General features: G+C 53.7%; 2 protein-coding genes across 24 annotated transcripts in view; one reads left to right on the forward strand and one right to left on the reverse strand.

Moving 5' to 3' along the window:
- The window catches only part of LMAN2L (lectin, mannose binding 2 like), an 80,447-nt gene that overhangs the window by 43,688 nt on the left and 12,668 nt on the right, over window positions 1-24,091 (forward strand). For 7 of the 9 annotated variants that reach the window (XM_045445857.1, XM_045445854.1, XM_045445850.1 and 4 more), the window contains one exon: window positions 354-1,800. The exons of 1 other annotated variant lie outside the window; for it this stretch is intronic. In XM_045445857.1, the coding sequence (XP_045301813.1) occupies window positions 354-496 (143 nt within the window). In that variant the 3' untranslated portion in view covers window positions 497-1,800. Of the gene's footprint in view, window positions 1-353; window positions 11,669-24,091 lie in introns of those variants that run through there. One more of the 9 variants, XM_045445851.1, reaches the window with a different exon arrangement.
- FER1L5 (fer-1 like family member 5) overlaps window positions 2,815-24,091 on the reverse strand; it is a 62,524-nt gene continuing 41,247 nt past the window's right edge. For 6 of the 15 annotated variants that reach the window (XM_045445815.1, XM_045445828.1, XM_045445824.1 and 3 more), the window contains 34 exons: window positions 21,608-21,732; window positions 20,661-20,761; window positions 19,843-20,020; window positions 19,611-19,766; window positions 18,291-18,422; window positions 16,949-17,112; window positions 16,550-16,664; window positions 15,272-15,374; window positions 14,529-14,692; window positions 14,277-14,450; window positions 13,887-14,031; window positions 13,678-13,755; window positions 12,636-12,817; window positions 12,266-12,427; window positions 11,851-11,952; window positions 10,676-10,822; window positions 10,428-10,590; window positions 10,255-10,280; window positions 9,588-9,638; window positions 9,353-9,454; window positions 8,869-8,988; window positions 8,157-8,318; window positions 7,834-7,925; window positions 7,294-7,464; window positions 6,934-7,082; window positions 6,592-6,731; window positions 5,329-5,417; window positions 4,998-5,087; window positions 4,657-4,798; window positions 4,358-4,457; window positions 4,090-4,283; window positions 3,806-3,915; window positions 3,347-3,491; window positions 2,815-3,235 (listed from right to left, as the gene is read on the reverse strand). In XM_045445815.1, the coding sequence (XP_045301771.1) occupies window positions 3,008-3,235; window positions 3,347-3,491; window positions 3,806-3,915; window positions 4,090-4,283; window positions 4,358-4,457; window positions 4,657-4,798; window positions 4,998-5,087; window positions 5,329-5,417; window positions 6,592-6,731; window positions 6,934-7,082; window positions 7,294-7,464; window positions 7,834-7,925; window positions 8,157-8,318; window positions 8,869-8,988; window positions 9,353-9,454; window positions 9,588-9,638; window positions 10,255-10,280; window positions 10,428-10,590; window positions 10,676-10,822; window positions 11,851-11,952; window positions 12,266-12,427; window positions 12,636-12,817; window positions 13,678-13,755; window positions 13,887-14,031; window positions 14,277-14,450; window positions 14,529-14,692; window positions 15,272-15,374; window positions 16,550-16,664; window positions 16,949-17,112; window positions 18,291-18,422; window positions 19,611-19,766; window positions 19,843-20,020; window positions 20,661-20,761; window positions 21,608-21,732 (4,502 nt within the window). In that variant the 3' untranslated portion in view covers window positions 2,815-3,007. Of the gene's footprint in view, window positions 3,236-3,346; window positions 3,492-3,805; window positions 3,916-4,089; window positions 4,284-4,357; window positions 4,458-4,656; window positions 4,799-4,997; window positions 5,088-5,328; window positions 5,418-6,074; window positions 6,240-6,591; window positions 6,732-6,933; window positions 7,083-7,293; window positions 7,465-7,833; window positions 7,926-8,156; window positions 8,319-8,868; window positions 8,989-9,352; window positions 9,455-9,587; window positions 9,639-10,254; window positions 10,281-10,427; window positions 10,591-10,675; window positions 10,823-11,850; window positions 11,953-12,265; window positions 12,428-12,635; window positions 12,818-13,677; window positions 13,756-13,886; window positions 14,032-14,276; window positions 14,451-14,528; window positions 14,693-15,271; window positions 15,375-16,549; window positions 16,665-16,948; window positions 17,113-18,290; window positions 18,423-19,610; window positions 19,767-19,842; window positions 20,021-20,660; window positions 20,762-21,607; window positions 21,733-24,091 lie in introns of those variants that run through there. The other 9 variants (XM_045445817.1, XM_045445818.1, XM_045445820.1 and 6 more) reach the window with 9 other exon arrangements.

Consider the following 24,091-nt stretch of genomic DNA (forward strand, 5'->3'; position numbering starts at 1 on the left):
TTTATTTTTATTTTTGAGAGAGAGAGAGAGAGACAGAGCACAAGTGGGGGAGGGGCAGACAGAGAGGGAGACACAGAATCCAAAGCAAGCTCCAGGCTCTGAGCTGTCAGCACAGAGCCAGACATGGGGCTTGAACCCACAGACTACGAGATCATAACCTGAGCTGAAGTCAGATGCTCAATTGACTAAGCCACCCAGGCGCCCCAGGGCTGCTCAGTTTTTAAATTGAGGCATCCTGAAAGGGAGAATCTATCATTTCTGGCTCCCAGAAATGGGTGTCAAGCTGGAGACTCTATATCTTCCCAGCTGGGTGGGCTCCCTGATTCTGACTTGCTTCTCTCTTGCTTCCTCAGTGACCGCCCCATTGCCGCCCCTGAGTGGCCTGGCCCTCTTCCTCATCGTCTTCTTCTCGCTGGTGTTTTCCGTATTTGCCATTGTCATTGGTATCATACTCTACAACAAATGGCAGGAACAGAGCCGAAAGCGTTTCTACTGAGCCGTCCTGCTACTGCCGCCCCTGTGGCTGTCACTATGAGGTGTGGGAGGAGCAGGCACTGGCCTGAGCATATAGCCTGGCAGGCCTTCTCTAGTCTCCAACAGCTGGTCAGGGACTCTGTTTGTCACTGGAACTTTGAATGCAGGGACACTGCATTACCATGGTAATCCATGGGGACATCTGACTCTGGTTCAGGAAGCCCACCTACCCCAGGGCAGTGCTGCTGTGACGTGCCTTTCCCTGCAGTCCTTCCACTTGGGAGCTAAGAGGATAGAGAGAATTTATGCGGTTATGGTACTAAAATCACAGAAAAGAATTTCATAGCTCAGGCTGCCTTGTTGTTGGACTCAGAGGACCCTTGTACTTCATTTTTAAATCTGCAAAGAATACAACACTGATAACTCCCCAGACCTTCAGGCTTCCATTCATTGCTTTTCATCCAAGCCTCTGTCCACTTGAGAAACTTTCGTTAGAAATCTGGATGGAAACTTCTTCCCTGCATTGCCTTCTCCCTCCATTCATCGTTCTCTCCAAATGCAGCCTGAGCTGGAAGAGACATCTGGATGCCTGTCTTTTGGAGCCTGGGGCTGCAGAACAAACTTAGGTTTTGCTGACCCTCATTAGGTGGCCATGGGGAAAGGGCTTTTTGCTTTGGCTCACTGCTCTAGTGATTGTTCTTTAGCGTGAAACTTGGCTCTCTTGGTTTGTGACTTTCCCAGTTGGTTTCTTTAGGCCCTCAGTCAGGTTTGACACACTTGGTGTGCAAGTCAAGAGAAACTTGGAAGACTTCATGGATGTAATAGGAGTAACTGTGAAACTGCCCAGCTCCATGTTTTGACACCAAAAGCAACATTTGCCATGTGGAGATGTTTCTGGACTCTGGAGCCTGCATGTTTTGTGTTTATCATGATTTTTGGAATCCCACTTTGAGTGTTCAAAATGTAAGGAAGCTTTCTTTTTATAGCCTCGGCTTGGATACTCCCCAAAGAGGAAACTTGGCTTCTTTTTCTTAATGGATAAGAAACTGTTGCTGAACTCCTGTTGCAAATCTGGGAGCAATAGACCCTGGTCATCTGTGCCTGGAAGGGTTCATTGTCATTAAGTGACAGAGGCTGAGTGTCATCCACCGTGGGTCAATCCTTGTTCCATTGCCTTATCTGACAAGGGGTCAAGTGCTGCTCACCTGTCTGCCCTGTGGTTAAATTGGCCAATAGGCCAGTCTCCCTGGAGGGCCTGGAGCTCTGAGCCCTCCTAGCCATGTACTTCTGTAGCCTAAGGGAAATTCTTAAAATGACTGATGGAAATCAAACAGTGTCCTTCCTTTGAGGGGTAGGTTTGGGGGAAGGTCTAGGCCTTCTTCTGAGCCCCAAGCCTGTCAACCCTTGCCCTGCCTTCTTTTGGGTTAGGAAAACCCTCAGCTCAGTCCGGAAGGAAAGGAGGGCACCTTGGCTGCATATAAGTTTCTGTCGTGTTGGGCTTTTTACTGTCCCTCTCATGTGCGTAAGTGAGCATCACAGGCCACAGTGCTCTCCTATAGGTGGGAGTAAAATGGGGTCCTCCTAAGACCTTCCCCACAAGAGCAGAGCAGCTCCAGGATTGGGTGCCAGAGCACAAACTGTGACCTGGAGCTTGGCCTTAGGACCACTTGGAACTGACAAAGCAAACGGCTCTTTTGTCTTTTTTGAGCTCAGGGGGAGATTGGCTAGACCCCTGTGGTGGGAGGACGTAGGTGAGCTCTTAAGATAGCCCAGGCAGTGGTGTGGGAGGAAGGGGTCTCATCATGGGGGAGGGTGTGTGTGTGAGATGAGTTTTTTATGTTTCCCCACTCATGGGCTCCTTGAGGGTTTTTAAACAGGATGGGGAAGACATGAAATGCAGTCCCCACCCAGCGTAGGGCCAGCCTTTGAGATATGTGTGATGCAAGGAAACTGTCTAACCTAGCATGGCAGGTCATGCCCTAGCTCTTGCTTTTTGTTCTTAGAAATAAATATTTCCCATTGTGAATGGGACCAAATACTGTTCTGGGCTCCATAATCCTAGGTGTGCCCTAGAGGAGGGAGATGCCTGGTCTGTGGCATGGCTCTTTTGTGCATGTACCGTAGGGATGGGAACAGTGATTTTGGCAAGCTGCTTACCCCACGTGAGCCATTTCTCTCCTCACAGTCCCCCTTTCTCTTGGTTGCCCTCTGACTTCAGAGCCTCTTGGAGAGGAGGAGACCCTGAAGACTAGAGGTGGTGTATAAAAAGGACACTGTTCCCTGTCCTTGTGAGTCTTGCTTTTCGTGTTGTCTTCAACCCCCAAAATTATAAGGTGACTCTCTGTGACAAAAATTGTTTACTTCAGTGGGAAAATGACAACTCCGTCCTTGTTGGAAGTGGTTTCTGAACAGAATGGCCAGAATATCCTTAGCCCCTTGCATATGTCCTAGAAGATAGAAATGAGAGATTGGTAGGAAGCCCAAGGGTAAGGCTGGTGATGGGCAGGAGAAAAGCCAAGCAGACCTGGGCCAATTAGTCTTGCAGGGCTGGAAGTTCTGGAAAAATGTCTTGCAGGTGATTCATAGGTCCCTGGAGGAATTTCAGCTCATGGTCTGCTGCAGGATTTAGGTTCAGATGCTGGCCCGTGAGGACAGAAGGGTTGGCAATGCGGGTGTTTGGTGGATTGATGACATTGCTATATATTTTAAGGGGAGCACTCAGCCGAAGTCCAGGTTTGATCCAGTTCATGGCCAAGTAATGCTAGAGAGAAAAGGCAACTGTTAGCCTGAGGTAGTGACCTGAGGCTGTCTCTTCAGAGTCATCCCAAGAGCAACTAGTGCCTTTGTCCCTGTCCCCAGGATTGTCACTCACCGGGGCTGAATAGATAAAGTTGAACAGCAGAAGTGCTATAATAAATATGATTGCAGCGGCTATGATTTTAAAGTGGTAGCGTTTCCAGAAAACGTGACACAAGGTTGTAACAGGTATCCGAAACAAGAACGAGGTGTTGGGTCGTCTGTCCATAAGCAGAGGAGATGTCAGAGGATGGAAGGCAGAGAGAACCTTCAGGTCAAGTAATCTGGACCCAAGAGCTTTCTTTTTTAAAACAACTTCTGCTTGCTTGTGTGTCCCCAGCCCCCCATTTCCCCTTCACTAAGGCTGTTCTCTCCTGATTGTAGCTGAGCCCTGAGCCGGGATGCTAGGAAGTAATTAACCTCTCTCCACTTAAAGGCCCAATGTTCACCACTCTATTCAAATTGCTGGGCCTAGCAGCTCAGCTTTGTGAATGAGGAAGAAAGATTTTGTGCCTTTGTCCCACAGGACCCTTACAGGGGAGGATGAAGTGTAGGGTACTGGTTGGGTTCTGAGTGGCCTCGCCCTGCTGGCTTGATTAGGGCTTCCTTCTCTGACAGAATCTCCAGCGTCATCTTCACTTTACCCTAGAAACACCATAGGTGGTGGGAGGCTGAGTTCATTACAACAGGTGCGAGAATAGTTTAAGACCCCTTCCCATAGAAAGGAAAAGGGATTTAGCAAAGGTTCCCAGAAGTCTGTTAGAGCCAAGTGACGTGGCATAGTAGTCCTATGCAATAGACACCTTCCCCAGCTCCTACCGACAAGCGCCATTTGCCACCATCGAGGACCTGGCAAGGCCACCAGCCCGTTACAGTCTTCTTCTTGAAGAGGGAGATGTGCTTGTACTGGAGGAAGTAAGGCCACTTGGAATCTGTATCCATCATCCTGATGGAGCACATATTGGCGTGCCGGGCTGGTAGAGGCATGTCAGATAAATCCAGCTCCAGGACCCCTGAGCCCAGAGAAATGCTGTCAGCAAGAAGGAGCTCCCTGTCCTGTGGTCACGGACCCTATTCCAGATCTCACCTAGGAAGTCATCAGTGGAGAAGATGTCGTTGTCCCAGATCTGGATGATGAGCCGGGCTGGGAACTTCATCACCGTGGGGTCCAGGCTCCATATGTAGTCCTGGAGGGTGACAGAAGAGCGTATTCCTGGCCTGTCTCCCTTGAGATTGCCCTTGGCCCCCTTAGTAGCCCACTACCCAGCAGTGATAGACTCTCAGAGAAGTTTCTGCCTGAGGCCACATTCCAAGTGTTCAGCTTATAGTTCTCTGAGGAAGCGGGAGAGGGAGCACAGCCCCCACCCCCACTCCCAGTTCTATTACCTTCTGGCTCTGGACACACATATGCTCAGCTGCCAGGTAGTCCATGGTGAAGATGAACCGCCAGTTGAAGTCGCTCTTCCCAGTGAGGGAGTAGTAGTGGATATCTGTCTTCTGCATGTCCTTCTCTAGCCCAAATAGCCACCTGGGGCGAAAGTCATTTCACCTGGGGTTCACATGTATTGTCCCCCTCCCCTTCCCCTTGTGGGAAGCACTGCTCAACAGACACCAGGCACAGGTGGGAGTGGAGAGATGTGGCCCCAGAATTGGGGGTGGGAGGCATAGGGATGATACAATTGGGGAACTCTGAGGGAACACTGCTGGAGCCCTGCCATCTTTCTCACCCTTTGACATAGATGTCGCTTATCTCGCCAGATAGACTTTTCCCCAGGTCCATTTGGGCAGTTTTCCAAATGATGCAGCGCAGCTCATACCTGCAGTCACTGTAGTCTGAGGCTTTGCTGAGGAATAGCTCCCCAACTTGGTGCAGGAAGACAGGCCTGGGAGGCTGCCCTCCATGCCCACACCAGGCACACCACATTTGGGAGGATGCAGGGGAAGGAAGCTCCCAGGACTCCCAAGAGAAGGAAGGAATTTGCTGTTCCTTAGTGTGTGAGCACACCCATGTTCCGTGCCCTGGGAAGTCCAGTGACGGGGATGAGGTAGGTCACTTACCTCTTAGGCTTTCTGGGCTTGATGTTGACTGGGGGGCCAGGAGGCCCAAGCTTCTTGGGAAAGATGTCCACCCACATTTGCACCTTTCCCTAGAGTGGAGATGGATTAGCTGGCTGGGGGTTGCCAGCCTCTGTTCTGAGCATGCTGTGGCCTGGGAGCCCTGTCCCAGGTTCTGGGGTCTGTGGAGGCTGTGTCCCCACCATAGGAGGGTGGGGTAAGGAGATGGAATGGACTTCAGACAGGAAGTCTGGCAACTCCCCGCCAGATTCCCTTTTCTCATTTTGGCTGGAAGAACGGTACAGAGTAAGGCTGGTAGTGTATGATGGCTTCAAGGCTGATGGCCACAGCGGGTTATCACTTGTGACTGGGGGTTAATGCTGTTGAGCAGGCCATGCTCCTCAGCCTCTCTGGACAGAGCACCACAGTGGGGTTGGGGCTCCATTTATTAACCAGCTTAGTGACCCCAAGAAAGAGCAAACTAGATGGTCAGTCCAAGTGTCCAGGTTGCTTTATGTTGTGTAAGCATATTGTAAGGGTATGAAGCTGTCCACCAAGCATAGAGGTCTGTCTTAAGAAGGGAGGGATGAAAATGGTGAGAAAAAGGAAGAGAAAAAACTAAAAGAGTAGAACTACTAACACTGGAAGGTATAGACAAATATATTCTTTCAAACTGACCTCATTTTATTCTTTTGAAGTTGACCCCATTTAAGAAAACAGGTTTAATGAGAATGGTTTATAAAAAGTGCTCAGCAGAGAACTTTGTGTCTGGAATGTGGTATCAGCTTGAGAAATTTAGAGAATGAGATGAGCTGTTCTGGTGGCTGGAGGGTAGAGGGTGGATGATAATTAGGGTGCCCATGGGGATTTTTATTCCTTCTGTTTGGGGTTCCTTGCCATGGAGAAAACACAGCCTGCAATTAACAGGTAAACCAGGGTTGTAATGTCTGCACATCTGACCCCAGGTGCTACCTCCCCACCCTCCCTCAGGAGAGACTAAAGCAGCGTAGGCACTGGCTGGTAAGGTTGCACCTTACCGCTTCTACCAACTGATGTACGGCCTAGGTTTCTTGTAGACGACTTTTCCTGCTCCGAATTTCTCCATTCTGAGTGACATCAATGGAACTTCTCACTTCTAACAGAATATGCTTGTCTTTTGTGCGCATGCATCTGTGAATGCTTGGCCTCCCCTTCCCCTCTCGTCATGGCTATGTCCTGGATGGATGGGCTCCCTGGTCTCCCGATCCAGCCCCTCGAGTCTCATACCTGGTCGATGCCTGGCTGGCTGTCGCTGTATAGTGTGCGGGTCTCCACATGCTCAGGGACCAGCCCCTGGGTGTGCAGGAGGTACAGTGCAAGGCGTTCTTTCTTAGGTCCCAAATAACGAACAGTAGGGGGCTTGGGCTCTAGATGGAAGGAGGTGGAAGGGGAGGGGATCACGAGGTTGTTAGCTTTCCTGTCTCCCAGGCAGGTGCGCCCCCTTCCCTACCCCAGCCTGGACAGTGGCCATGGTTGCCCTCCACAAGAGGAAAGGGCAAAATGGGGCAGGTGCCCTCTCGTTTCAGAGGCCTGTCTCTGTGCCTTCCAGCAGCGTGCTGTACTACTCACCAAAGCTTTGCAGTCTGAATTGTTTCCCATTGTAAAAAACAGAGTCCTCCTCAGGATTGAACAGAGGCGGAGGCAGCCCTTTCTGTTTGGCATGGCGTTCCAAGAGGAAGCTTGGGTGCATTTGATCCCGCCACCTAAAGGGCCCTGACCTGTGAGGTTAAGGAAGAGGAACAAGTGGGGAGGTTTGGGTCCTGGAGAACATTCTGCTTTGAACTGCAGGATGAGCAGTGGTGGGGGGCATGGATGGAGCCAGGTTCGGGCCCTGGTTCCCCAGCCTGGGATGCAACCTCTGCAAAGGGAACTGGGGGCTCCCTCCTCCACCCCTCCCCTATTCTCTTGCCCAGCCTCAGGTATACTTACTGGCAGTAGGATTTGGAGAGCCCACAACGGGCTCCAAAGCCAGACAAGAGTCGGTTTTCAAGGTCAATGACTGTGGTTCCAATCTTATCATCAGGTGAAAACAGGTCAAAGTCATATAGCTGGATCTCCAGGTCTTTCTCCAGGGGGATGGTACAGCTGAGTTCAAACATCCTAGGGGTGAGGGTGTTGGACACTGCAGACTGCGCATCATGTTATCTACAGGCCTCCCTGTCTAGCATCTCAGCCCCTTGTTTGGTCATGGTGAATATGGAGAGCAGAGCCTGGGGTGGCTGTCACCTGCCAATAACTATCCCCTAGCTGTGGCTAGAAACAACTTTTGGTAGGCCTGGGTTGTGGGACCCTGAACTTTCCCAGGCAAAGTGTTTGAGAAGGAGGGTAGAACTGACCACCCTTCCATCTGTTGAGCACTGTGAGACCCTGTGCTAGGAACTCAGAGGTTAGAAAGAAATGTAAGAGTTGTTCGCCTTCTGGAGCTTACTCCTGGAGAAGTGTGGGATTGGGTGAGTTGGGGCAGCTCACATGCCAAAGATGGGATCCACAGTGTTGGGCTGGTACTTGTGCCGGTTGCCAATCTTTGTCTGTCCCAGTTTCAGGATCACATAAGGGTCACACTGGGGTTCAGTCATAGGGAGGGAAATGTGACAGGAAATGGAAAGTCAGCCCAGGTTGGTCAGGGAGGGTGGGGGTGGGGCAGAAGTGAGCCCCTTGTACCAGATGGAGCCTGTGGTGAGGTGGTGGTCTGGGTATCCGCAGCCTGAGGGAGCTCCAGGACCCTGTGGGAGGCACCTGGGCTGGGTGGGCCCGGGGACCATGAACACCATGGGTTTGGGGCTGCTCATTACCAGGCCGTTGGCATCTTTGGGCTGCAGGTTGATTGCTCGGACTATGTACACTCGCACCAAGCACTCCTGAGGGAAGTCCTCTTTCTCACGCCAAACTGTGAACTGGCGAGGGGGCTTGGGGGCTTCTGGATCCTCAGGAAAGGGGTAGACGCGGAAAAGGCCCTGTGTGTGTGTTGGGGAGGGAAGGTGTTGGCATTGCGGGCCCGGCTCTGTTAAGCCCTCCATGAGGTGCCCCTGGTCTAAGCTCAAGCGAGCGAGAGCAGGCTGTGTTGAGGATGGCAGGGATGGAAGGCTGCAAGGACAGGAGAGGGTGGGTGTGGCAGGGACTCCACAGGGACAACTGTGTTTAGGAAGAGTGTTGGGCAAAGAACTCTAGTCATTAGGTGAGTTTCCAGTTTCTGCTGATGCGGACCCCCATTCCATGCCCGTCCATCCCTTCAGGTTGGAACTTGTTCTCTAAGGCTTATAGGTTTTGGGAGCTCAACATAGGCCAGAGCTGGTGTGAGGAGGCCCCTGCCCATCCTATGTAAAGGGAGGTCACTCTAAATCCCAGCATAGGTCACCGTCTGCTCCCCTGCTCCCTCAACTGTTTTTCAAGCCCTCCCTGCCCTATCCTCTCACAGAGCATAGAGAGCCAGGGCTTTTATTAGAGTCTTCTGGTGACAGAAGGGGCACAGGAGACAGGGGCAGCTCAGCTGGGGTGGACATGCACCTTGAACTCCCCTACCACAGGGCTGTCCAACTTGGGCTCTTCCTGGTAGAGTTTAAAGGTCTGGCAGAAGTCCTGCAGGCCTTCGAAGGCGGGCACAGCCTCCAGCTCGCAGTCATACACCTGCAGGAGGGTGCATGGGACCCAGGCTGGTGGGGAGAGCGGGCTCAGCCAGAGGGGGACCATTCCTGCCATCAGGGGGCTGAGGGGCCACCAGTTCCTAGGTCTGGCTTCAAAGCATCTGCCTTGTCGGTGGCCCCAGAGTCAGCACCTCCTGCTGTAGGTGGGGCAGTCCTGGTTCCCAAAAAGGCATGGCTGGTGGAGGTGTGGCCTGGAGTCTTAGGGAGACAAGAAGGAAACTACCCCCTCTCCTGCCTGCCCCCATCCCCGCTGGTAGTTCCTAGAGGAATCAGGGTGAGGTTTGCTGGTCTCTGCCAGCAGATTTTATTCCGAGTCTCAGCAGTCTCCCCCCTAGAGGCCTCCAAACCTTCAGGGTGTGGTAGTCTTTGTTCTTGTACTGAAAGGACTTGGCATCTCCTGTGGCCCAGAACAGCTTGTTCCACCAGTCCACTTCATGCTCGTATTCGTCCTGGCAGGGAAGGTCATTCTGGCCTTCAGGGAGAAGGCACAGTGGCCTTCCTCTGCCCAGGGTCATGCTGCCCCCTGCCTCCCTGAGCTGCCCAGAGTCGTTCCTTTGTTCCCTGAGTCTGAGCCTACGTCACCTCAGCTTTGCTGGACTCGAACCAGAACTTTTCATAGAGGTAATCTAGGACCTGAAAAGTGAGAGCAGGAGAGTGGGTGAGGTATGGTGTCCCCTGCCTGGCCTGCTCACCATCCCTGACTTCTGAGGAGAAAGGGAGTGGAGGGCAGGGCTCCCTTCCCTGGCTCCCTTGCTCCTCATGGAGTCCTTTCAATTCCAAGATCGTCAGACATGGGTTTGGGGACCAGAAGGAGGGTAAGCTTAGTTCTTATCCTCAATGCCCACAGCTTCAGATGGAACTCTGGGAGGGCCCAGAAATGCAGAACCTGAAGCTTCACCCCAGGCCTACTAAGTCAGAACCTGCTTTTGCTCCAGATGTCCCCAAGATGCCTGTGCATTCAGGTTTGATAAGTGCAGCTCTCAAGGGATAGTTCTGAACCTTGAAAACATTGAAATCACTGGACTTGGGTCCTTCCCGCTAGCTATCCTGTGGCCTGGCTACAACATTTCTTTAAACTCTCGGACTGTTCTAACATGCTGTCCACATTGGGAATCACAGCTTTAGAGTTCTCGTGTACACTGAGAGCACATGTCTCAGAACTCTGTTTAATCTCCGCTTCTCCTCGGGGACAAGGGCTGCACCCTGTAAATGGTGTAGAAGAAGGTGGGACCTTGAGCCCTTTACTCACCTTCTGGTACTTGTTCATAGACAGCACTGAGGAGAAAGAGCAATCATGAATCTCAGGAGCAGCAAGAAGGGTGAGGAGGAGGGACACCAGCCCCGCAGGGCTGCCATGGCTGCCCCCACTCCCAGTGCCAGCTTAGGGGTGAGGCTGGGAAGGGTAGGGGGAAAGGGCCATACTTGGAAGCTGTGGAGGCACATAGTCCTCAGCCCAGGGGTCGCAGAAGTAGGGCTGTAGGGAGTTGATGTTGGCCTGACCCACCACAGTCTGCTGGCCGAAGTCCTGACTGTCCACTACCTTCAATGTGAGGGGTGGCGCGTAGACCTCCTCCATAGGCATGAACTGCAGCCCCAAGGAGAGGCCCGGGCATGAGGCCTCCCAGGGGAGAGGGCTGCCCCAGCCCCTGCTTTGCCCGAGGTTGCCTTACCACTGTGAGGAAGAGGACCGACTGGGTGAAGTTGGGGTTGGTCTGGAAGTCCTTGATGGGCTGTGTCTGCAGGGACTCTTCCCAGCATTCTACCAGGAGCTGGGGGGAGCGCACCTGCTTCATGTTCCGAAGGCCCCAGATCAGGATCTGCCAGAACAGAGAAGGAGGGGCAGGGCAAAGGACAGACAGGGCCTCTGTACTGGGGTCCTGGCCAGAGAGAGGGGACTGTCCTGGGAGTGATGATGCATCAGGGAGTATCCAGGGCCCGGGAATGAGCTGGACAAAGTCAGAGTCTAAAGGTTACCCAGGTCTCCCTTCCTGTGGGGGATCAGTGCTTGTCCTCAAGGCCTCCGTGAGGGAGTGCCCTCTGGCTACTGTGATATCCTTCACTGACCTCCAGGGCCCCTTAGGTATTGTCCTTCCTCCCCTGCTGCTTTGTCTGGCCTCCAGTCACTGCTCAGGAGTGAGTCCCTAAGGCTGGCTGCCTTGAAGGCCCAGAGTAGCAGGGGGGTCCAGATTTCTCAGGTGTCCCTTTTGCTATCTAGCTCACTGGTGACTCAGATCCCATAGAATTCCATGGTCATTCAGTGTTCTCAAGTGACAGACACTGGGCACCCCAGAAAACATCCATGCTGTTACTCATGAAGGCCTCTTCAGGGGACCAGAGTGGGGTTGCCTGATCTTGGAGGGGGGGGGTCTCCAGGGTCAGGAGGACCTGACCAGATTTGTGGCTGGGCATAAAGGTTCCGACGTGGGGACCTCCAGGCTACTGTCATTTGGAGTCAGGCAGGGCCAGGCCCAGATTCTGGCTTTGCCACTTAACCCTGTGTCACTGTGCATGGGCTCTCCGCTCTCTCAGAGCCTCAGTTTTGTCTGAAAAGTGGTCCCTACTGTAGAGGGCCATCGAGGGGCTTGGATGTGGTAAGGAATGCCAAAGCCCTTTGTCTATGACCTGCCACAGAGGATGTCATTAAAATAATTTAACCTATTCTATCAGAGGTTCTGCCCTTCATTCCTCCCCTGTCTCCCTCCATCTCTCAGAGAGTGTCTTTTTGGGGTCCACGCTTTGGATCAGGTAGTCAGGAGGGCCCAAGGAGATTGAGCAGAGAGACCTCCACGGCACTCGACTGCTGTGGGGGGTGCTTGCCCTCCCCACTGCCCCACACCATTATCACCTCGATAGCCATTTTCTTTAGTGTAGGCTGGATGCTCTTGGGGAGTGTGTAGACCCCATTCTTCCAGGGAACACTTAAGATGGGCGGCCTCTCTTTGAGACTCTGAAGGGGTGAGGTGAGACAGCAGGGAGCATGAGGCCCTAGTGGGCTTGTGCTTCCCACCCCCAAATCAAGTCCCTAGCAGGGCTCAAGTGAGGAGGCTCCAGAGCCCCATGGGCAGCAGCAGGCAGGGAGTTAGGGAGACGTCACCGGCTGGCATCACCAAGCCCGGTGTTCTAGCTCCTCAGGCCCCAGGCCTTTCCTGGGGGGTGGAGTTGGGGACCACAGGTTGTGGTAACTGGGGGCAGGGAGGTGGGGTGGGGTGGGAGTGAGCAAGGTGCCCCCCCACCCCCAGCCAGGCCCTCCTTCTCAGTACCTCAGTCTCGAGGATCAGCTCACAGGATGCCAGGATCTCACCCTCTTCCTCCCCTAGCAATTTTACAAGGGGGTGCCACCTCAGCGGGGGCAGGATCCGTTTTTGGGCATCCAGCCAGACCACTGGAGACCACATGCTCCGGCCCCACAAGCTCTCCTTTCCCTGCAGGGAAAGGGAAGTTCACCAAACACTGAGGCCAAGCTGGCAGGGTTCTGGCTCTCCTCCCCTGGGATTCTGACAACTCTAGGATCAGGGCCAACATTTATGTTGACATACTGCTCTCTGTGAATCATGCCCCATGGGAGGCCTTTCTGTATATTCTCCTCTAAAAGAAAAACTCAGCAACTCTGCCCACTCCAGCCCACCTTACCTGAGAGTCCTGCTGCCACAGTTCCAACACCACGAGTGGTGGGCTTGTTTCGGTGTCCTGGGGGTTCTCATACAGAAGGAGGTGCTGGAAAATGAGCGTCTGGGCCCACGTGGGGGCTGCAGAGCCCCTCAGGGTTTGGGTGCACTGGCTATGGTTCAAGAAGACCAACCGAATGAAGGGCCCTGGGGGATAGAAGGAGAGGAGGGGGTCCTGCCATTGAGCTTGTCAAGCCAGGTGCTCGTCTCTGGCAGCTGTTACCACTGGACCAGACACCAGGGAGGCCTAGGCTGGGCAATCACAGCCACTGCCAGCTGCCCAGAAGGCCACCTCAGTGCAAGTACAGAGCAAATGGCTAGGTAACCAGAGGCCAAGGACCATTTGGTTTCACACACATCTATTTGACACCACCTGGTTGAGGTCTGAGTGGCACGGAGATGGAAGGTCCCGTGGCTCCTCTGGAGGAGTTCTGGGGACCAGCTGCATGTGGCTGCCCTTCCACAGCATCAGTGAGTGGCTGTGGCATAAGGGAACATCATGTGGCCCTCTCAATGTGGGCGCCGATGCCCAATGGACACAGCTCCCGGCAGACACTCCCTGCCCTGGCTCTGCCCCTCATCCAGCAGCTTGGTTCCTTACAAACAGCGTTACCAAAAGGACGGGGCAGGAGCACACATCTCTCCTGAAAGCTTCATTGGGTCCTCCTCACAGGACCAAGGACAGGCTCCTCATACACATGGCTGGAAATCGCCTCACCTCTTCCCCACCCCACCCCCCCAATCTTCTGACACAGGGACGTGTGGTCCCCAGGTGTGTCACTCTTTCTCCCCCTTCTTGAATCCCCAGTACTGGGGACACATCTCAAGAACAGCCCCACCTTATACTCCTTGTTTTTATATCTCTCCCCCAAGCCAGGACCCTGACCTGCTGGGGAGAGGGGTCTGCATGTTTGTCACCCCCTTCCCTGTCAAATTCTTTATGCTGCTGGGTGGCCACATCATGGCGTCCTGAGGACTTGGGGAAGAAAGGGGTGCCTGTTGCCTACCCTGGAATGTCTGGATCTGGTTGGACATTCGATTCCAGGCCTGGTAGATGTAGCAGAAAAGCTGGTAGTAGTGGGGCTCTGGGTAAGAGAGGAGCCACGTCCATCACCTGCCCCCAGGATCCCCACCTTGGCCCCTCCTCACTCCCTGACCTCAGATGCAAGGCCTCTGGAGCCACCCAAGCAGACTTTGGGCATTGTCAAATGCTCACTGTTGAAGACGCAGTAGATGAAGGGTAGGTCAAGTGGGTGGGTGTCCTGTGGGGCAGTCTTCCAGAAGCTCATGAATGATTTGTTCAGACCCTGTGACAGCATCCTGTTCTCTTCCTTCTTAGCCTGCTCTTGCATATCCATAACCTGTGCCCAAGACATTCTCCCTGAAGCTCTTGGGTGCTTTTCTTGTCTCCTCTAGTGCAGGCCCAGGTCACCCTTCTCCCCTTATAGACTGAGGGTGTGGATCTGGGGTGCACACTCCCCCCACCCCCGCCCCAAGCCATCAATGCCCCAACCTGGGGCATCTCCAGCTGTCTGCCACACCCAGCCCGGGCCCTGGCTCTGGGATATAGCGTTGCCAGGAGTCACCTAGCCCACCGAGGCTTTACCAACGATCCCTCCAGCAGGAAAATGGGTGCGATGCCCTTGTCCTTGTTTGGGACCAGCCTGCGGTGCCAGCAGCGGCGGCGGAACCGGCTCTGGGGCTGAGGAGTCAGGTGGAACTTGGAGCCGAAGGTGCCGTATTCCCAGCCCCCCTCCTCCTTGGCTGCGCTGGGGTGGTGCTGCAGGGAGGAGAGCAGAATGTCACCACCCCCACCATGGCGCAGGGTGGGGGGACCCTGCCCAGGCGGCCACCTCACCAGCTGTAGGAAGGATAGGGTCTCCTGCTCCAGGCCCAGCTTCCCGTGGTTCCGGCAGCGCAAACGCACCCAGCGCCGCCGGCGGCATGTGTAGTAGGTCTTCTCCACCGAGTTCCAGACCTGGGGCAGGCCCAACGGCTCGATCCCCACTCCGTACTCCCAGCCTGCAGAGGCAGGGCCACGGCCTGTGGGTGCCCAAGTGCCCATGGGCTGGGAGGCGTGGACAGGCCTGAGAGATGGGCCCCAGAAGGCAGGCTAAAGGGAGAGGAAATGCTTTCCCTCATGTCCAGGTCTTTTGGGGCCCTGAGGTGTGGAAAGGATGGTGTGGTCGCCAGGATGGCTTAGGCCCAACCGCTCATCTTACAAATGAAGCTGGGGCTCAGAGATGTCTTGTGACCCACACACGGTCACACAGCCCACATGTAGCACAGTCACATCTTGAGCTCAGGTCTTCAGACTTCCAGCCCATCACTCCCTCCCTGGAGCTACCTCAGGTGAACCCAGGCTCCATGAGCATTTCCTCTTTCTAGAAAGTGCTCAGGAGGCACTTACAAGCTGCCCTGTTTCAAAACTGGGGCCTATGTCTATAGAAAGGGTGGAGGCCCCACTCTCCAGAGGCTGGGGGACCCACAGAAATTCAGGCCCATCCCACCTGAGAACTTGATTGCTGTGAGACTGTGGGAAGTGTCAGTCCCTGGCAGCCTCAGGGCCTCCTTCCCTCAGCCTGTGACCAGAGGACTGACCCTCATTGTCCACTGCGTGGTTCAGCTCCACATCCCAGTTCTCCTTAATGTGCCAGCCTTGGGGACACTTCATATTCTCCCGGGACTCCACAGGCTCTCCATTCTGAGGGTGGACAGACAGGGTGGGCCAGGGGCTTCTGAGCTAAGAGGTCTCCAACTCTCTCTGCCCACATGTTTGCTCACCTAGCATGGCCATAGTGCTCTCTTTGGAGCAGATAGTGCTTGCTACTTCTGATGCCACCCACATATCCACTTAACATGCTTTTACTGACTTGCCTTTTCAAATAGTAAAAGTATTTTTATTTATTATTATTATTATTTTAAATGTTTATTTTGAGAGAGAGAGAGAGAGAGAGAGTGAGCGAGCGCAAGCGGGAGCAGAAGAGAGGCAGAGAGAGAGGGAGACAGAGAATCCCAAGCAGGCTCCATGCTTTCAACTCAGAGCCTGATGTGGGGTCGATTCCTTAAACTGAGAGATCATGACCTAAGCTGAAATCAAGTCAGCCGCTTAACTGACTGAGCCACCCTGGCACCCCGGAATGGTAAACATATTTTTAAAAGAAAACTTTATATAGCCACTATCAATTATGGAAGTCACTATCTGATTTTATGGACAATCAGTACCATAAATAGAAAATACCCATACTAATGACTAGGAAAGGGAAATAGTGTGACCGATCTCAGCTAGTCGCTGCTGCCTGCCCTGTCTCTGTCGCTGCTGAGGAGGGGAGGGTAGTGTGCATGAGACATGGGTTTGACCTGTGCTGTCTGATGCAGCAGCCACCAACCTCCTGCGGCCACTTAAATGCAAATTAATTAAAATGGAACAAAGTCCTAAGTTCTGCTCCTCACTCTCACAAGTACCACATTTCAAGTACTCGATGGTCAATTCAATAGCTAGACAGTGCAGACACAGAACATTTCCATCATCACAGAAAGTTCTATTGGACTTTCTATTAGTCTATTATGGGGCTTAGACTAGCCCCACACAGATTCTCTCCTGCTGGGTAAGCACTACCTTTGAAAGAAGCCTAGGAAGGAAACACTGCCCCACTATGCTGCTCCTTACAGTCTTATGGAAGTTACCTCTACCTGCCATCTTGGGATAGAACCCCATTAATGTGCACCCAGGGTCCCACGCAGAGTAGGGAGCAGGGCTCAGATGGTAACCCTTGGTCCAGTGCTCTTTCCACTCAGACAACCCAGCTTCCAAGGCGCCCACCTGGTTGCACTGCTTGTCCCCCCACATCCCCAGAAGCAGCTTCAGCCCCTGCTCACCATGTCCGTGTTGGGGATGGTTGCTGGCACCCAGGCCCCCGTGGTGTCGCGACACTGGTTCTCATATACTTCCTCCAGCACTTGGCTCTTGTTGATGTGTATGTCCAGGAGGAGTCTGGGGACAGGGAGACTCCAAGTTCCCAGCACATCTCCCTTAACTCTCAGGCCCCTGGGGTCCTCCTCTACGGGCCCAGTGTTCCCCTACCTGGCACCCCCACCTGCTCTGGGCAAGGCTGGGCAGCGGGGCTTGGCATCCAGGGCAGGGTGGTGGGCACTCTGGCCCCCAGAAGCAGGCTACAGTGGCCATGTGCCTAGCTCTCTGGGCTGCTGCTGACAGCTCTCACCCCAGGGTTGCACGTCTAGGGGCACACAGGCTCTAGGCTTGTGTGCTAGCCTTACCTCCTCTGAGGCTCCACTGTCCACTGCCCCTTCCAGTGCCATCCGTGGGGTGCCTTGAAATCCTCCTTGGGAAGGGCCTTGTGCCCCATGACGTCCGAGAAGTTGGGGCAGTGGTACAGCCCCTGCTGTCCCCACTGATCTTTATACTTGGCCTGGTTCTCGTACTGGGGGAGAGGCAGCTGTCAGTGCCTTGTAGTGCCAGCTCATAGTGGGACATTGGGCCCCTAGTTGGCTCCAGGCACCTCCAGAGCTTATCACAGGTACACTTTCCCTCGACGGCACTCGTTTAGCACAGGCGGACTCTGTTCATCAAGCTCTCCCCTTGGGCCAGGCCCATGTCTAGGGTTTTACATGAACTGTCCCCTGTAATTCTCACAGTCCCATTTCACAGGCAGGGAGACTGAGGCTCAGAGGTCAATTCTACCCCAGGGTGCTCGGCCACTGAAGGGTAGAGTGGGGTGGGTGCCTGTGTTAGAGCCTGGTGGCACCTGCAGTGTGGTCCCTTAGTGCTGTTGCTGCTGATCCGGGGAACCCAATGCTGCTCCACCACTTGCCACATCTTTGCAGCCTCTGAGCTTTTTTTCCCCACATTCCCCTAGCTGGACATACAGCCCCTGCTGCCTGAATCTCCTCCTAAATCCCCACTCATCTTGGCGTTGCCCAGCCCTTCGTAGGGGCTGGTTATGTATGTTAGGGTATATCTGTTCACAGCATGCAACTTAGGAACCACGAAAGTATGTTTTTAGCTTGGTAAATTAAGCTGAAAACTCTTAAACTCCATTCCCACTGCTCTCAGAGCCTTCTTCTGAGCCATGTCCTCCCTCAGGGAGCAAGGGTCTTCTTTCCCTCCTCTGATTCTAGAGCAGTCTCTGACCGGCTGGCTGCTTACCCACCCGTGGGTCTATGGTTCTCTGGGAAGATGCCTCATTTCCTGCTCCTCTGCACGTTCCAGGCCCCACCCTACCCAGAACCACCAGACTGGCCTGGAGGACCCAGCTGGAGTCTGCAGGGGTCCTAGGCTGCCATGTGGGTGACAGAGGAAACCCCTGCCAGTGGAGCCTCGCTCACCTCGCAGGCCTTGAAGGAACTGGAAGAAACTCTTCATGAACCTCCGTCAGCAAGAGAGCGACTGGCCCTAAGGGACCACTTGGCTGCCCCTGTTGTCATTACATGCACATGCCCTGAGCTGGCGGCATCTGAGACTGCTTTAGGCTCTGCCACCACTCCTGATGATGCCCATTTCATAATCCTCAGATTCCGCTGGTAACCGTTTTCTCCACCTTTGGTGCCAGGCTATTTGCAGCTTGACCTCCCTGCTCTGTCCTACCCGGGTGCCGCTTACCGTCTCCGCGTACACGACAACTTCGCCCTGGCGGAGCAGCTGCAGATCCTTGCTGTCTGTGATGTTGCCGAGCCACATGCAGACCCGGAGGTGGGCCGGGAGCGTGTCCTTCTGTCCTTCACCCTCTGGGTACTGAACCGGAGGCAGGTCAACCCCACAGGGGTACACGTTCCCCAGGGGGCAGGGGCCCGGGTGAGGGATGGACACACACCTGCTCCTTCACCCTGAACCCTGGGAGCAGGGGCTTTCCACTGAGTGGGGTGCTGGGGCTAAAAGTGAATGATGCAGGGTTCCTGCCTTCCAGAGGGAGAGGGCAAGCAGATGGTTATACCTGTGACCCCATGCATAACAGAGAGGCTGGTGGGGTTGCGGGGAGAGGGGCAGTGCCACCTAGGGAGCCTGGGAAGGCTCCAAAGAGGAGTGGTGATGGTGGTGACATGGACATATGCTCTGGTCCTCACACACTACCATTGTGGGGTGGGGCATCATTTTCACTAGGCCTATTTAACAGAGGAACAGATTGAGACCTGGACATGGTCAAGGGGTCTGGGGTCACACAAGCCAGTGAGTGGTAGAGCCAGGAGTCAAGTCTCAGTGGTTCTTGTAGGATGAGGGACTCAGATGGGCATGGGAGGGCCCTTCCACAATGGTAGAAAGGGCACAGGGCAGGCAGGTTTGGGGGCGGGGAAGCCGAGAGTAGCCTGACTGTTGACAGTATGTAGCCCTAAGGAGGTTATGGCAGTGTGAGAAGGGGCTGGGGCCCAGCCAGGGCAGTTGAGCCTTCTCCAGAAGGCAATGGGGAGCCAAGGACATCAAGAGCGAGGGAGAGCTCCCCACCTGCTTCCCGGGGGTGGGGGTGGGGTGAGGTGGAGAAGGCTGGGAGTAGTGGCTGTCATCAGGGCAGGGGTGCTGGTCAGCCAGCCTTATGTATGGCCTGCATCTGATATGATGGGCTGGTGCCCAAGCCATATAAACATTAAATATTTTGGAAAGCACCCAATCGTGGTTCAGGGGAGAGATGAGAAGGGACTGGACCAAGTGTAGTGTAAGGATGAGGGAAGACATGAATTTGAGGAACATTTATGAGGGATGTGGACTTGGCATTAACCACATGATGGTGGTCATTGTCCCCTGCCTTCCTCTGGAGACTCTTTAAACCCCACTTTATCTGGTAGAGGGTCCGGGAGAGACGAAGTGGGCATGCCCTCAGGGAGACTCATGGGGGCTGCCTCAAGAGTTCAGGGCTTCTCTCTTGGGGTGTTTCTGGGCCCTTTCCTCCCCCGAGGAACAGGGTGGCCTGAGGATTCCCAGCTTCCCCACCTGCAAGAAGAGGGTCTGTGTCTTCCCACAGAACCTGCCAGAGTGCAGAACCCCTGTAGGGGAGAACAGGATGCTATGGGCAGGCACCTGTGCATAGGCCACTCGCTGCCCCTTGGACATCAGCCAGATCATCACATCTGGGAGGCTCACCTGGGGCTGCCGAGACGGGATGGTGTCACGCCTGTGGCAGGCTTCAAGTCCCACCTCCCCCAGCAGCATGTCCAGCGCCTACCTCAGGGAGCAGGGCATTGAGGCGGTACAGCCAGTTCTCCACAGTGGCCACCATGTTCCTGGGCTTGGCTTCCTTGGCCTTTTGGGCCAGTTCCTGCAGGAGGAGGCTGCGGAGCTGCCACCTCTTCTTGTCCAGCTCGGTGGCTCTGTGCTGATGGGTCATGCAGGGCAGAGGGTGCCTGTGGCCAGGACCGGGAAAGAGGGGGCTGGGCCTCTCTCCATCTTACCTCCTGCCATGCCTTAGGCCAAGGTACCCTTCTTAGGCTTGAGATCCTGTCCTGTCCTGTGATGGCCTGGCCCACCGGTTCTCATGAGAACCCCCTCCCACAGGCCTGTGCTCAGGGAGCCCCTTGTGGAGGTGGGTGAGAGCCCAGAAACAAGGGTCAACCAAGCCCTGGGGGGTGGGGGTGGAGATCCAAGTGGGGTGTGGGGCTGGGGCTGGGAGAGGCCTTACGATGCATCTTCCAGAACAGGCAGAGCCCTGTGGAGGGCACTGTGGACAGGAGCAGCAGCAGGGAAAAAGCTGCTTGCCAAGATGACAGGGAGAGGTCTGGGTTGGTAGGAGCATCAGGTGTGTGTATAGGGACAGCCAGATAAGGCTGGGTGGGGAGGCCAAGGCCAGTTTCCAGAGGGTCTGAATGGGGGAGGAGAAGCAGCAATGTCCTGTGGACTTTGACCCTGAGAGAGATTTGAGCAGAGCCCCTTTCTTGAGGAGTTAGGAGCTGGGTGATGTTCTGTAGGGTGCTGGTCTGAACCCCCACCCCATGTGAACCTGACCTGGCTCAGCCCCAGCCCCAGGGCAGTGCGCTCCTCCCCTACTTGCAGTCCTCCACCAGTTCTCTCAGCAGCTTCTTCCACTGGGGGAGCAGAGCGGGGTCCCTCGGATTCCGTATGGACTTCAGGGTGTCCAGATTGGCTTTCTGTCCAGCAGGAGACAGGAAATGAGCATGGGGGCTCATCCGGGAGGGGTTACGGGGCCGACTGGCCTGAGATGTTTTCAGTCAGTACTTGGGGGCCTTTGGGATAACCTGAGGATATCCGTCCAAAGCTGTCACATGCCCTTGCAAGGCTGGGATCCTCACGCACCCTCTCCATGACCCAATAAAATAAGTGGCAGGAAGTGGAAGGATAGGGCAGGACTGTAAGGGGTATAGTCTTGACCCAGGGCTTCCCTTCTGTAGGTGCAAGAAAGTCTTATCTAAGGTGGCTCTCCTGCCTAAAACTGTTCAGTGACTTCCCTCCTTAACAGATGCATAACACTTTTTGTGATCTGACCCCTTCCAGTTTCTCTGGCCTTATTTCCACATCACCTCCTTGTCCCTTCCACCCCTGAACTTCGTGTCACATGGCTTTGCACATTGTTCCCTTCTCTGCACCCCCACCACACCACCAGCAAACTCCTCATTCTTCAAGACTCTCCTCAAATGTTACCTCTATTTCAAACACTTCCTCTGATTATCCTGTCTTTGTCTCCCCTCCCCCACCCCTAATCTCTGTGCCCCCACAGCTCTGGGTACTGTATCTCCAGCCCTAGCTCCTCTGTATAGTAGCTATTTGCATGTCTGACTTCCCCGGTGGTGGGGCTGGGCGCTATGTTTATTCAGCTTCGGGTCTTCAGTATCTAGCACAGTGCCGGACACTTCCATCTTCATTGGTGCGGAGTGTGTGAGCAAGGAGAGTGACTGGCTCCCTAGGACTGTGATTTAGTTTCCAAAGCCTCCCATCCATGGCCCGGCCCTACCCCTGCACCCTCTTGCACCACTCACCAGGCGGTCCCGAATGAAGTGAAGGAGGTTGAGGCAGTTCATGCGGGAGCTGACGTCCTCCCAGTAGGAGGTCACGGCCACCACCGGCTTGGTGTTGTACCAGGGCACATAATGGTAGATGTTTCCTGAGACACAGACATGTGGTGGGGGTGGGGAGGCGGGGGAGGTGTCTGAGGGACTGTGGGAAGTCCCCTTTTACTGCACCCCCTCAGAGGACCTTCCCTGAGCTACTCCATTCCTCAAGAATGCCTGCCATCTGTTAACAATCCTAATTGGACGCCTCCCTCCAGAGGGTGGGCTGGTGGCCAGTTGAGAACGTATGCACTATGATGAACATGTCTGGCCTTACCAAGTATTCATTGTGCTCAGGGTGTCATGTCGCCTTTCAAAAGCCCCATTTTATATGTGGGAAAATCTAGGCACGGCCAGGTGATCATAATTCAGGTGTCTAGCTCCAAAGCCCCATGCCCTTAACCTCAGGCGAGATGCCAAGGCAGGTGGCATGACTTGAGGTAGGGTCTCCCTTCTGGGTGGGCTGCAAGGCAGAGGGGAGACCCAGGGTTTGGCTGGAGTGGGCAGACATCTAACATAAAGGGCCTGCCAGTGCAGAGGCGTGGGGTCAGGAGAGCAAAGATGGATAAAAACCAGTGATGGGTTTGGCAAACTGAGTTCTCTGGCCATGTTCCTTATTGAAATAGGTGGGGGGAATGCTAGATGGAACATAAATGCATTTAAAAATGTTTCTGAATTGTGTTGCTGACTTGATATAAGGAAAGAAGTCTACAGAAATCAAAATAAAGTAAGAGCAGAAAACCTGTGAGGCAAGCAAAAACAAAGCTGACTTTTGCCCTCTAAGTTTCTGGAAATCTTGGGGAACTCTTTGGCAAGTGCCAGGGCAGGGGGCTCAGCAGAGAAAGCCTGGCACTGCCCACAATGGGCAGTCTAATAGGAGACCCCATGTGTTATGGGTTGAATTGTGTCCCCTATACAGATATGTTGAAGTCCTAACCCTACTACCTCAGAATGTGACTTTATTTGGAAATAGGGTCATTGCAACTGTCATTAGTCAAGATGAGGTCATCTGGAGTAGGCTGGAGCCTTAACACAATGTAGATGTTCCTATAAGAAGAAGAGAGGGGCACAGAGAGAGGACAGCCATGTGAAGACACAGGGACGGAGGAAGAACACCACGTGAAGACAGAGGGCAGAGGTGGAGTGGTGCGTCTACATGCCAAGGAGCACCAAAGATTGTAGGCAACCACCAGATGCTGGGAGAGAGGCTGGGAACAGATTCTCCCTCAGATCCATCGGAAGGATGCCTGGGGTGCTTGGCTGGCTGAGTTGGTAGAGCGTGTTACTCTTGATCTCAGGGTTGTAGGTTTGAGCCCTGCGTCGGGCTCCATGCTGACAGTGCAGAGCCTGCTTGGGATTCTCTCTCTGCCCCTCCCCTGTTCACTCTCTCTCTCAAAATAAATAAATAAACTTAAAAAAAATCTCAAAAGGAAATTAAAAAACTAAATAAAAAAACAAAGAACGACTTGATTTGGGATGTCTAGCCTCCAGAATGGAGAACAAGTCTCCTGTTGTGCTAAGCCACCCAGTTTGTGGTGCTTTGTTAGGGCAGCCCTTACCAAACAAATCTGCCATGCAAAGCTGCCACTCCAAAACCTAAACCCTCAGTCAAGGAGAAATAACCCACCACACAGAAGACAACACTGAGGAATCTGGCCTATTTCCAGCATAGCTCCAGGTAGAGGGGGCAGGACATTTTCTCATTTGTAACATTTGTAACTTTAAGTGGAGCTTCACACAGGTTGTATTCTGCATTCATATCCCTTGTGTGGGCTGGAGAAAATTTAAAGTGGTCTTTAGTTGGCAGTGCCCCAGGTAACTGGAGGAAGCAAAGGAATCCTCTCTGGAGTTGAAACTTTAAAGTCCCAAAGGTTTCCTACAGATAAAGTTCCAAGAAACAAGCAGCTCAGAACCAATATACACACTCTCTAGCCCTGCAGTTCCACCATTCTTTTTTTTTTTTTTTAATGTTTATTTATTTTTGAGAGAGAGAGAGACAGAGCGTAAGCAGGGAAGAGTCAGAGAGAGAGAGGGACACACAGAATCTGAAGCAGGCTTCAGGCCCTGAGCTGTCAGCACAGAGCCCAAAGGGGGGCTCAACTCACGAACTGCAAGATCATGACCTGAGTCAACCTCAGGCGCTCAACCGACTGAGCCACCCACGCACCTCATAGCCTCGCAGTTCTGCTTCCAGGTATATACTCAACGGAAAGGGGTCACAACATTATCAAAAGACAGGGTGCAAAATGTTCATGGCAGCACTGTTCATAATAGTCCAAAACAGGAAACAACCAAAATCTCTCTCAGTAATGGAAGGAAAAAATAAATTATGGTATATTTGCACAATGGAATACTATACGGTATGAGAACAAGCCACAGCTACAGCCAGCATCATCTAGGTTTGTGAATGCA

The sequence above is a fragment of the Leopardus geoffroyi genome, chromosome A3 (genome assembly GCF_018350155.1).
Source record: "Leopardus geoffroyi isolate Oge1 chromosome A3, O.geoffroyi_Oge1_pat1.0, whole genome shotgun sequence".
NCBI lineage: Eukaryota > Metazoa > Chordata > Mammalia > Carnivora > Felidae > Leopardus > Leopardus geoffroyi.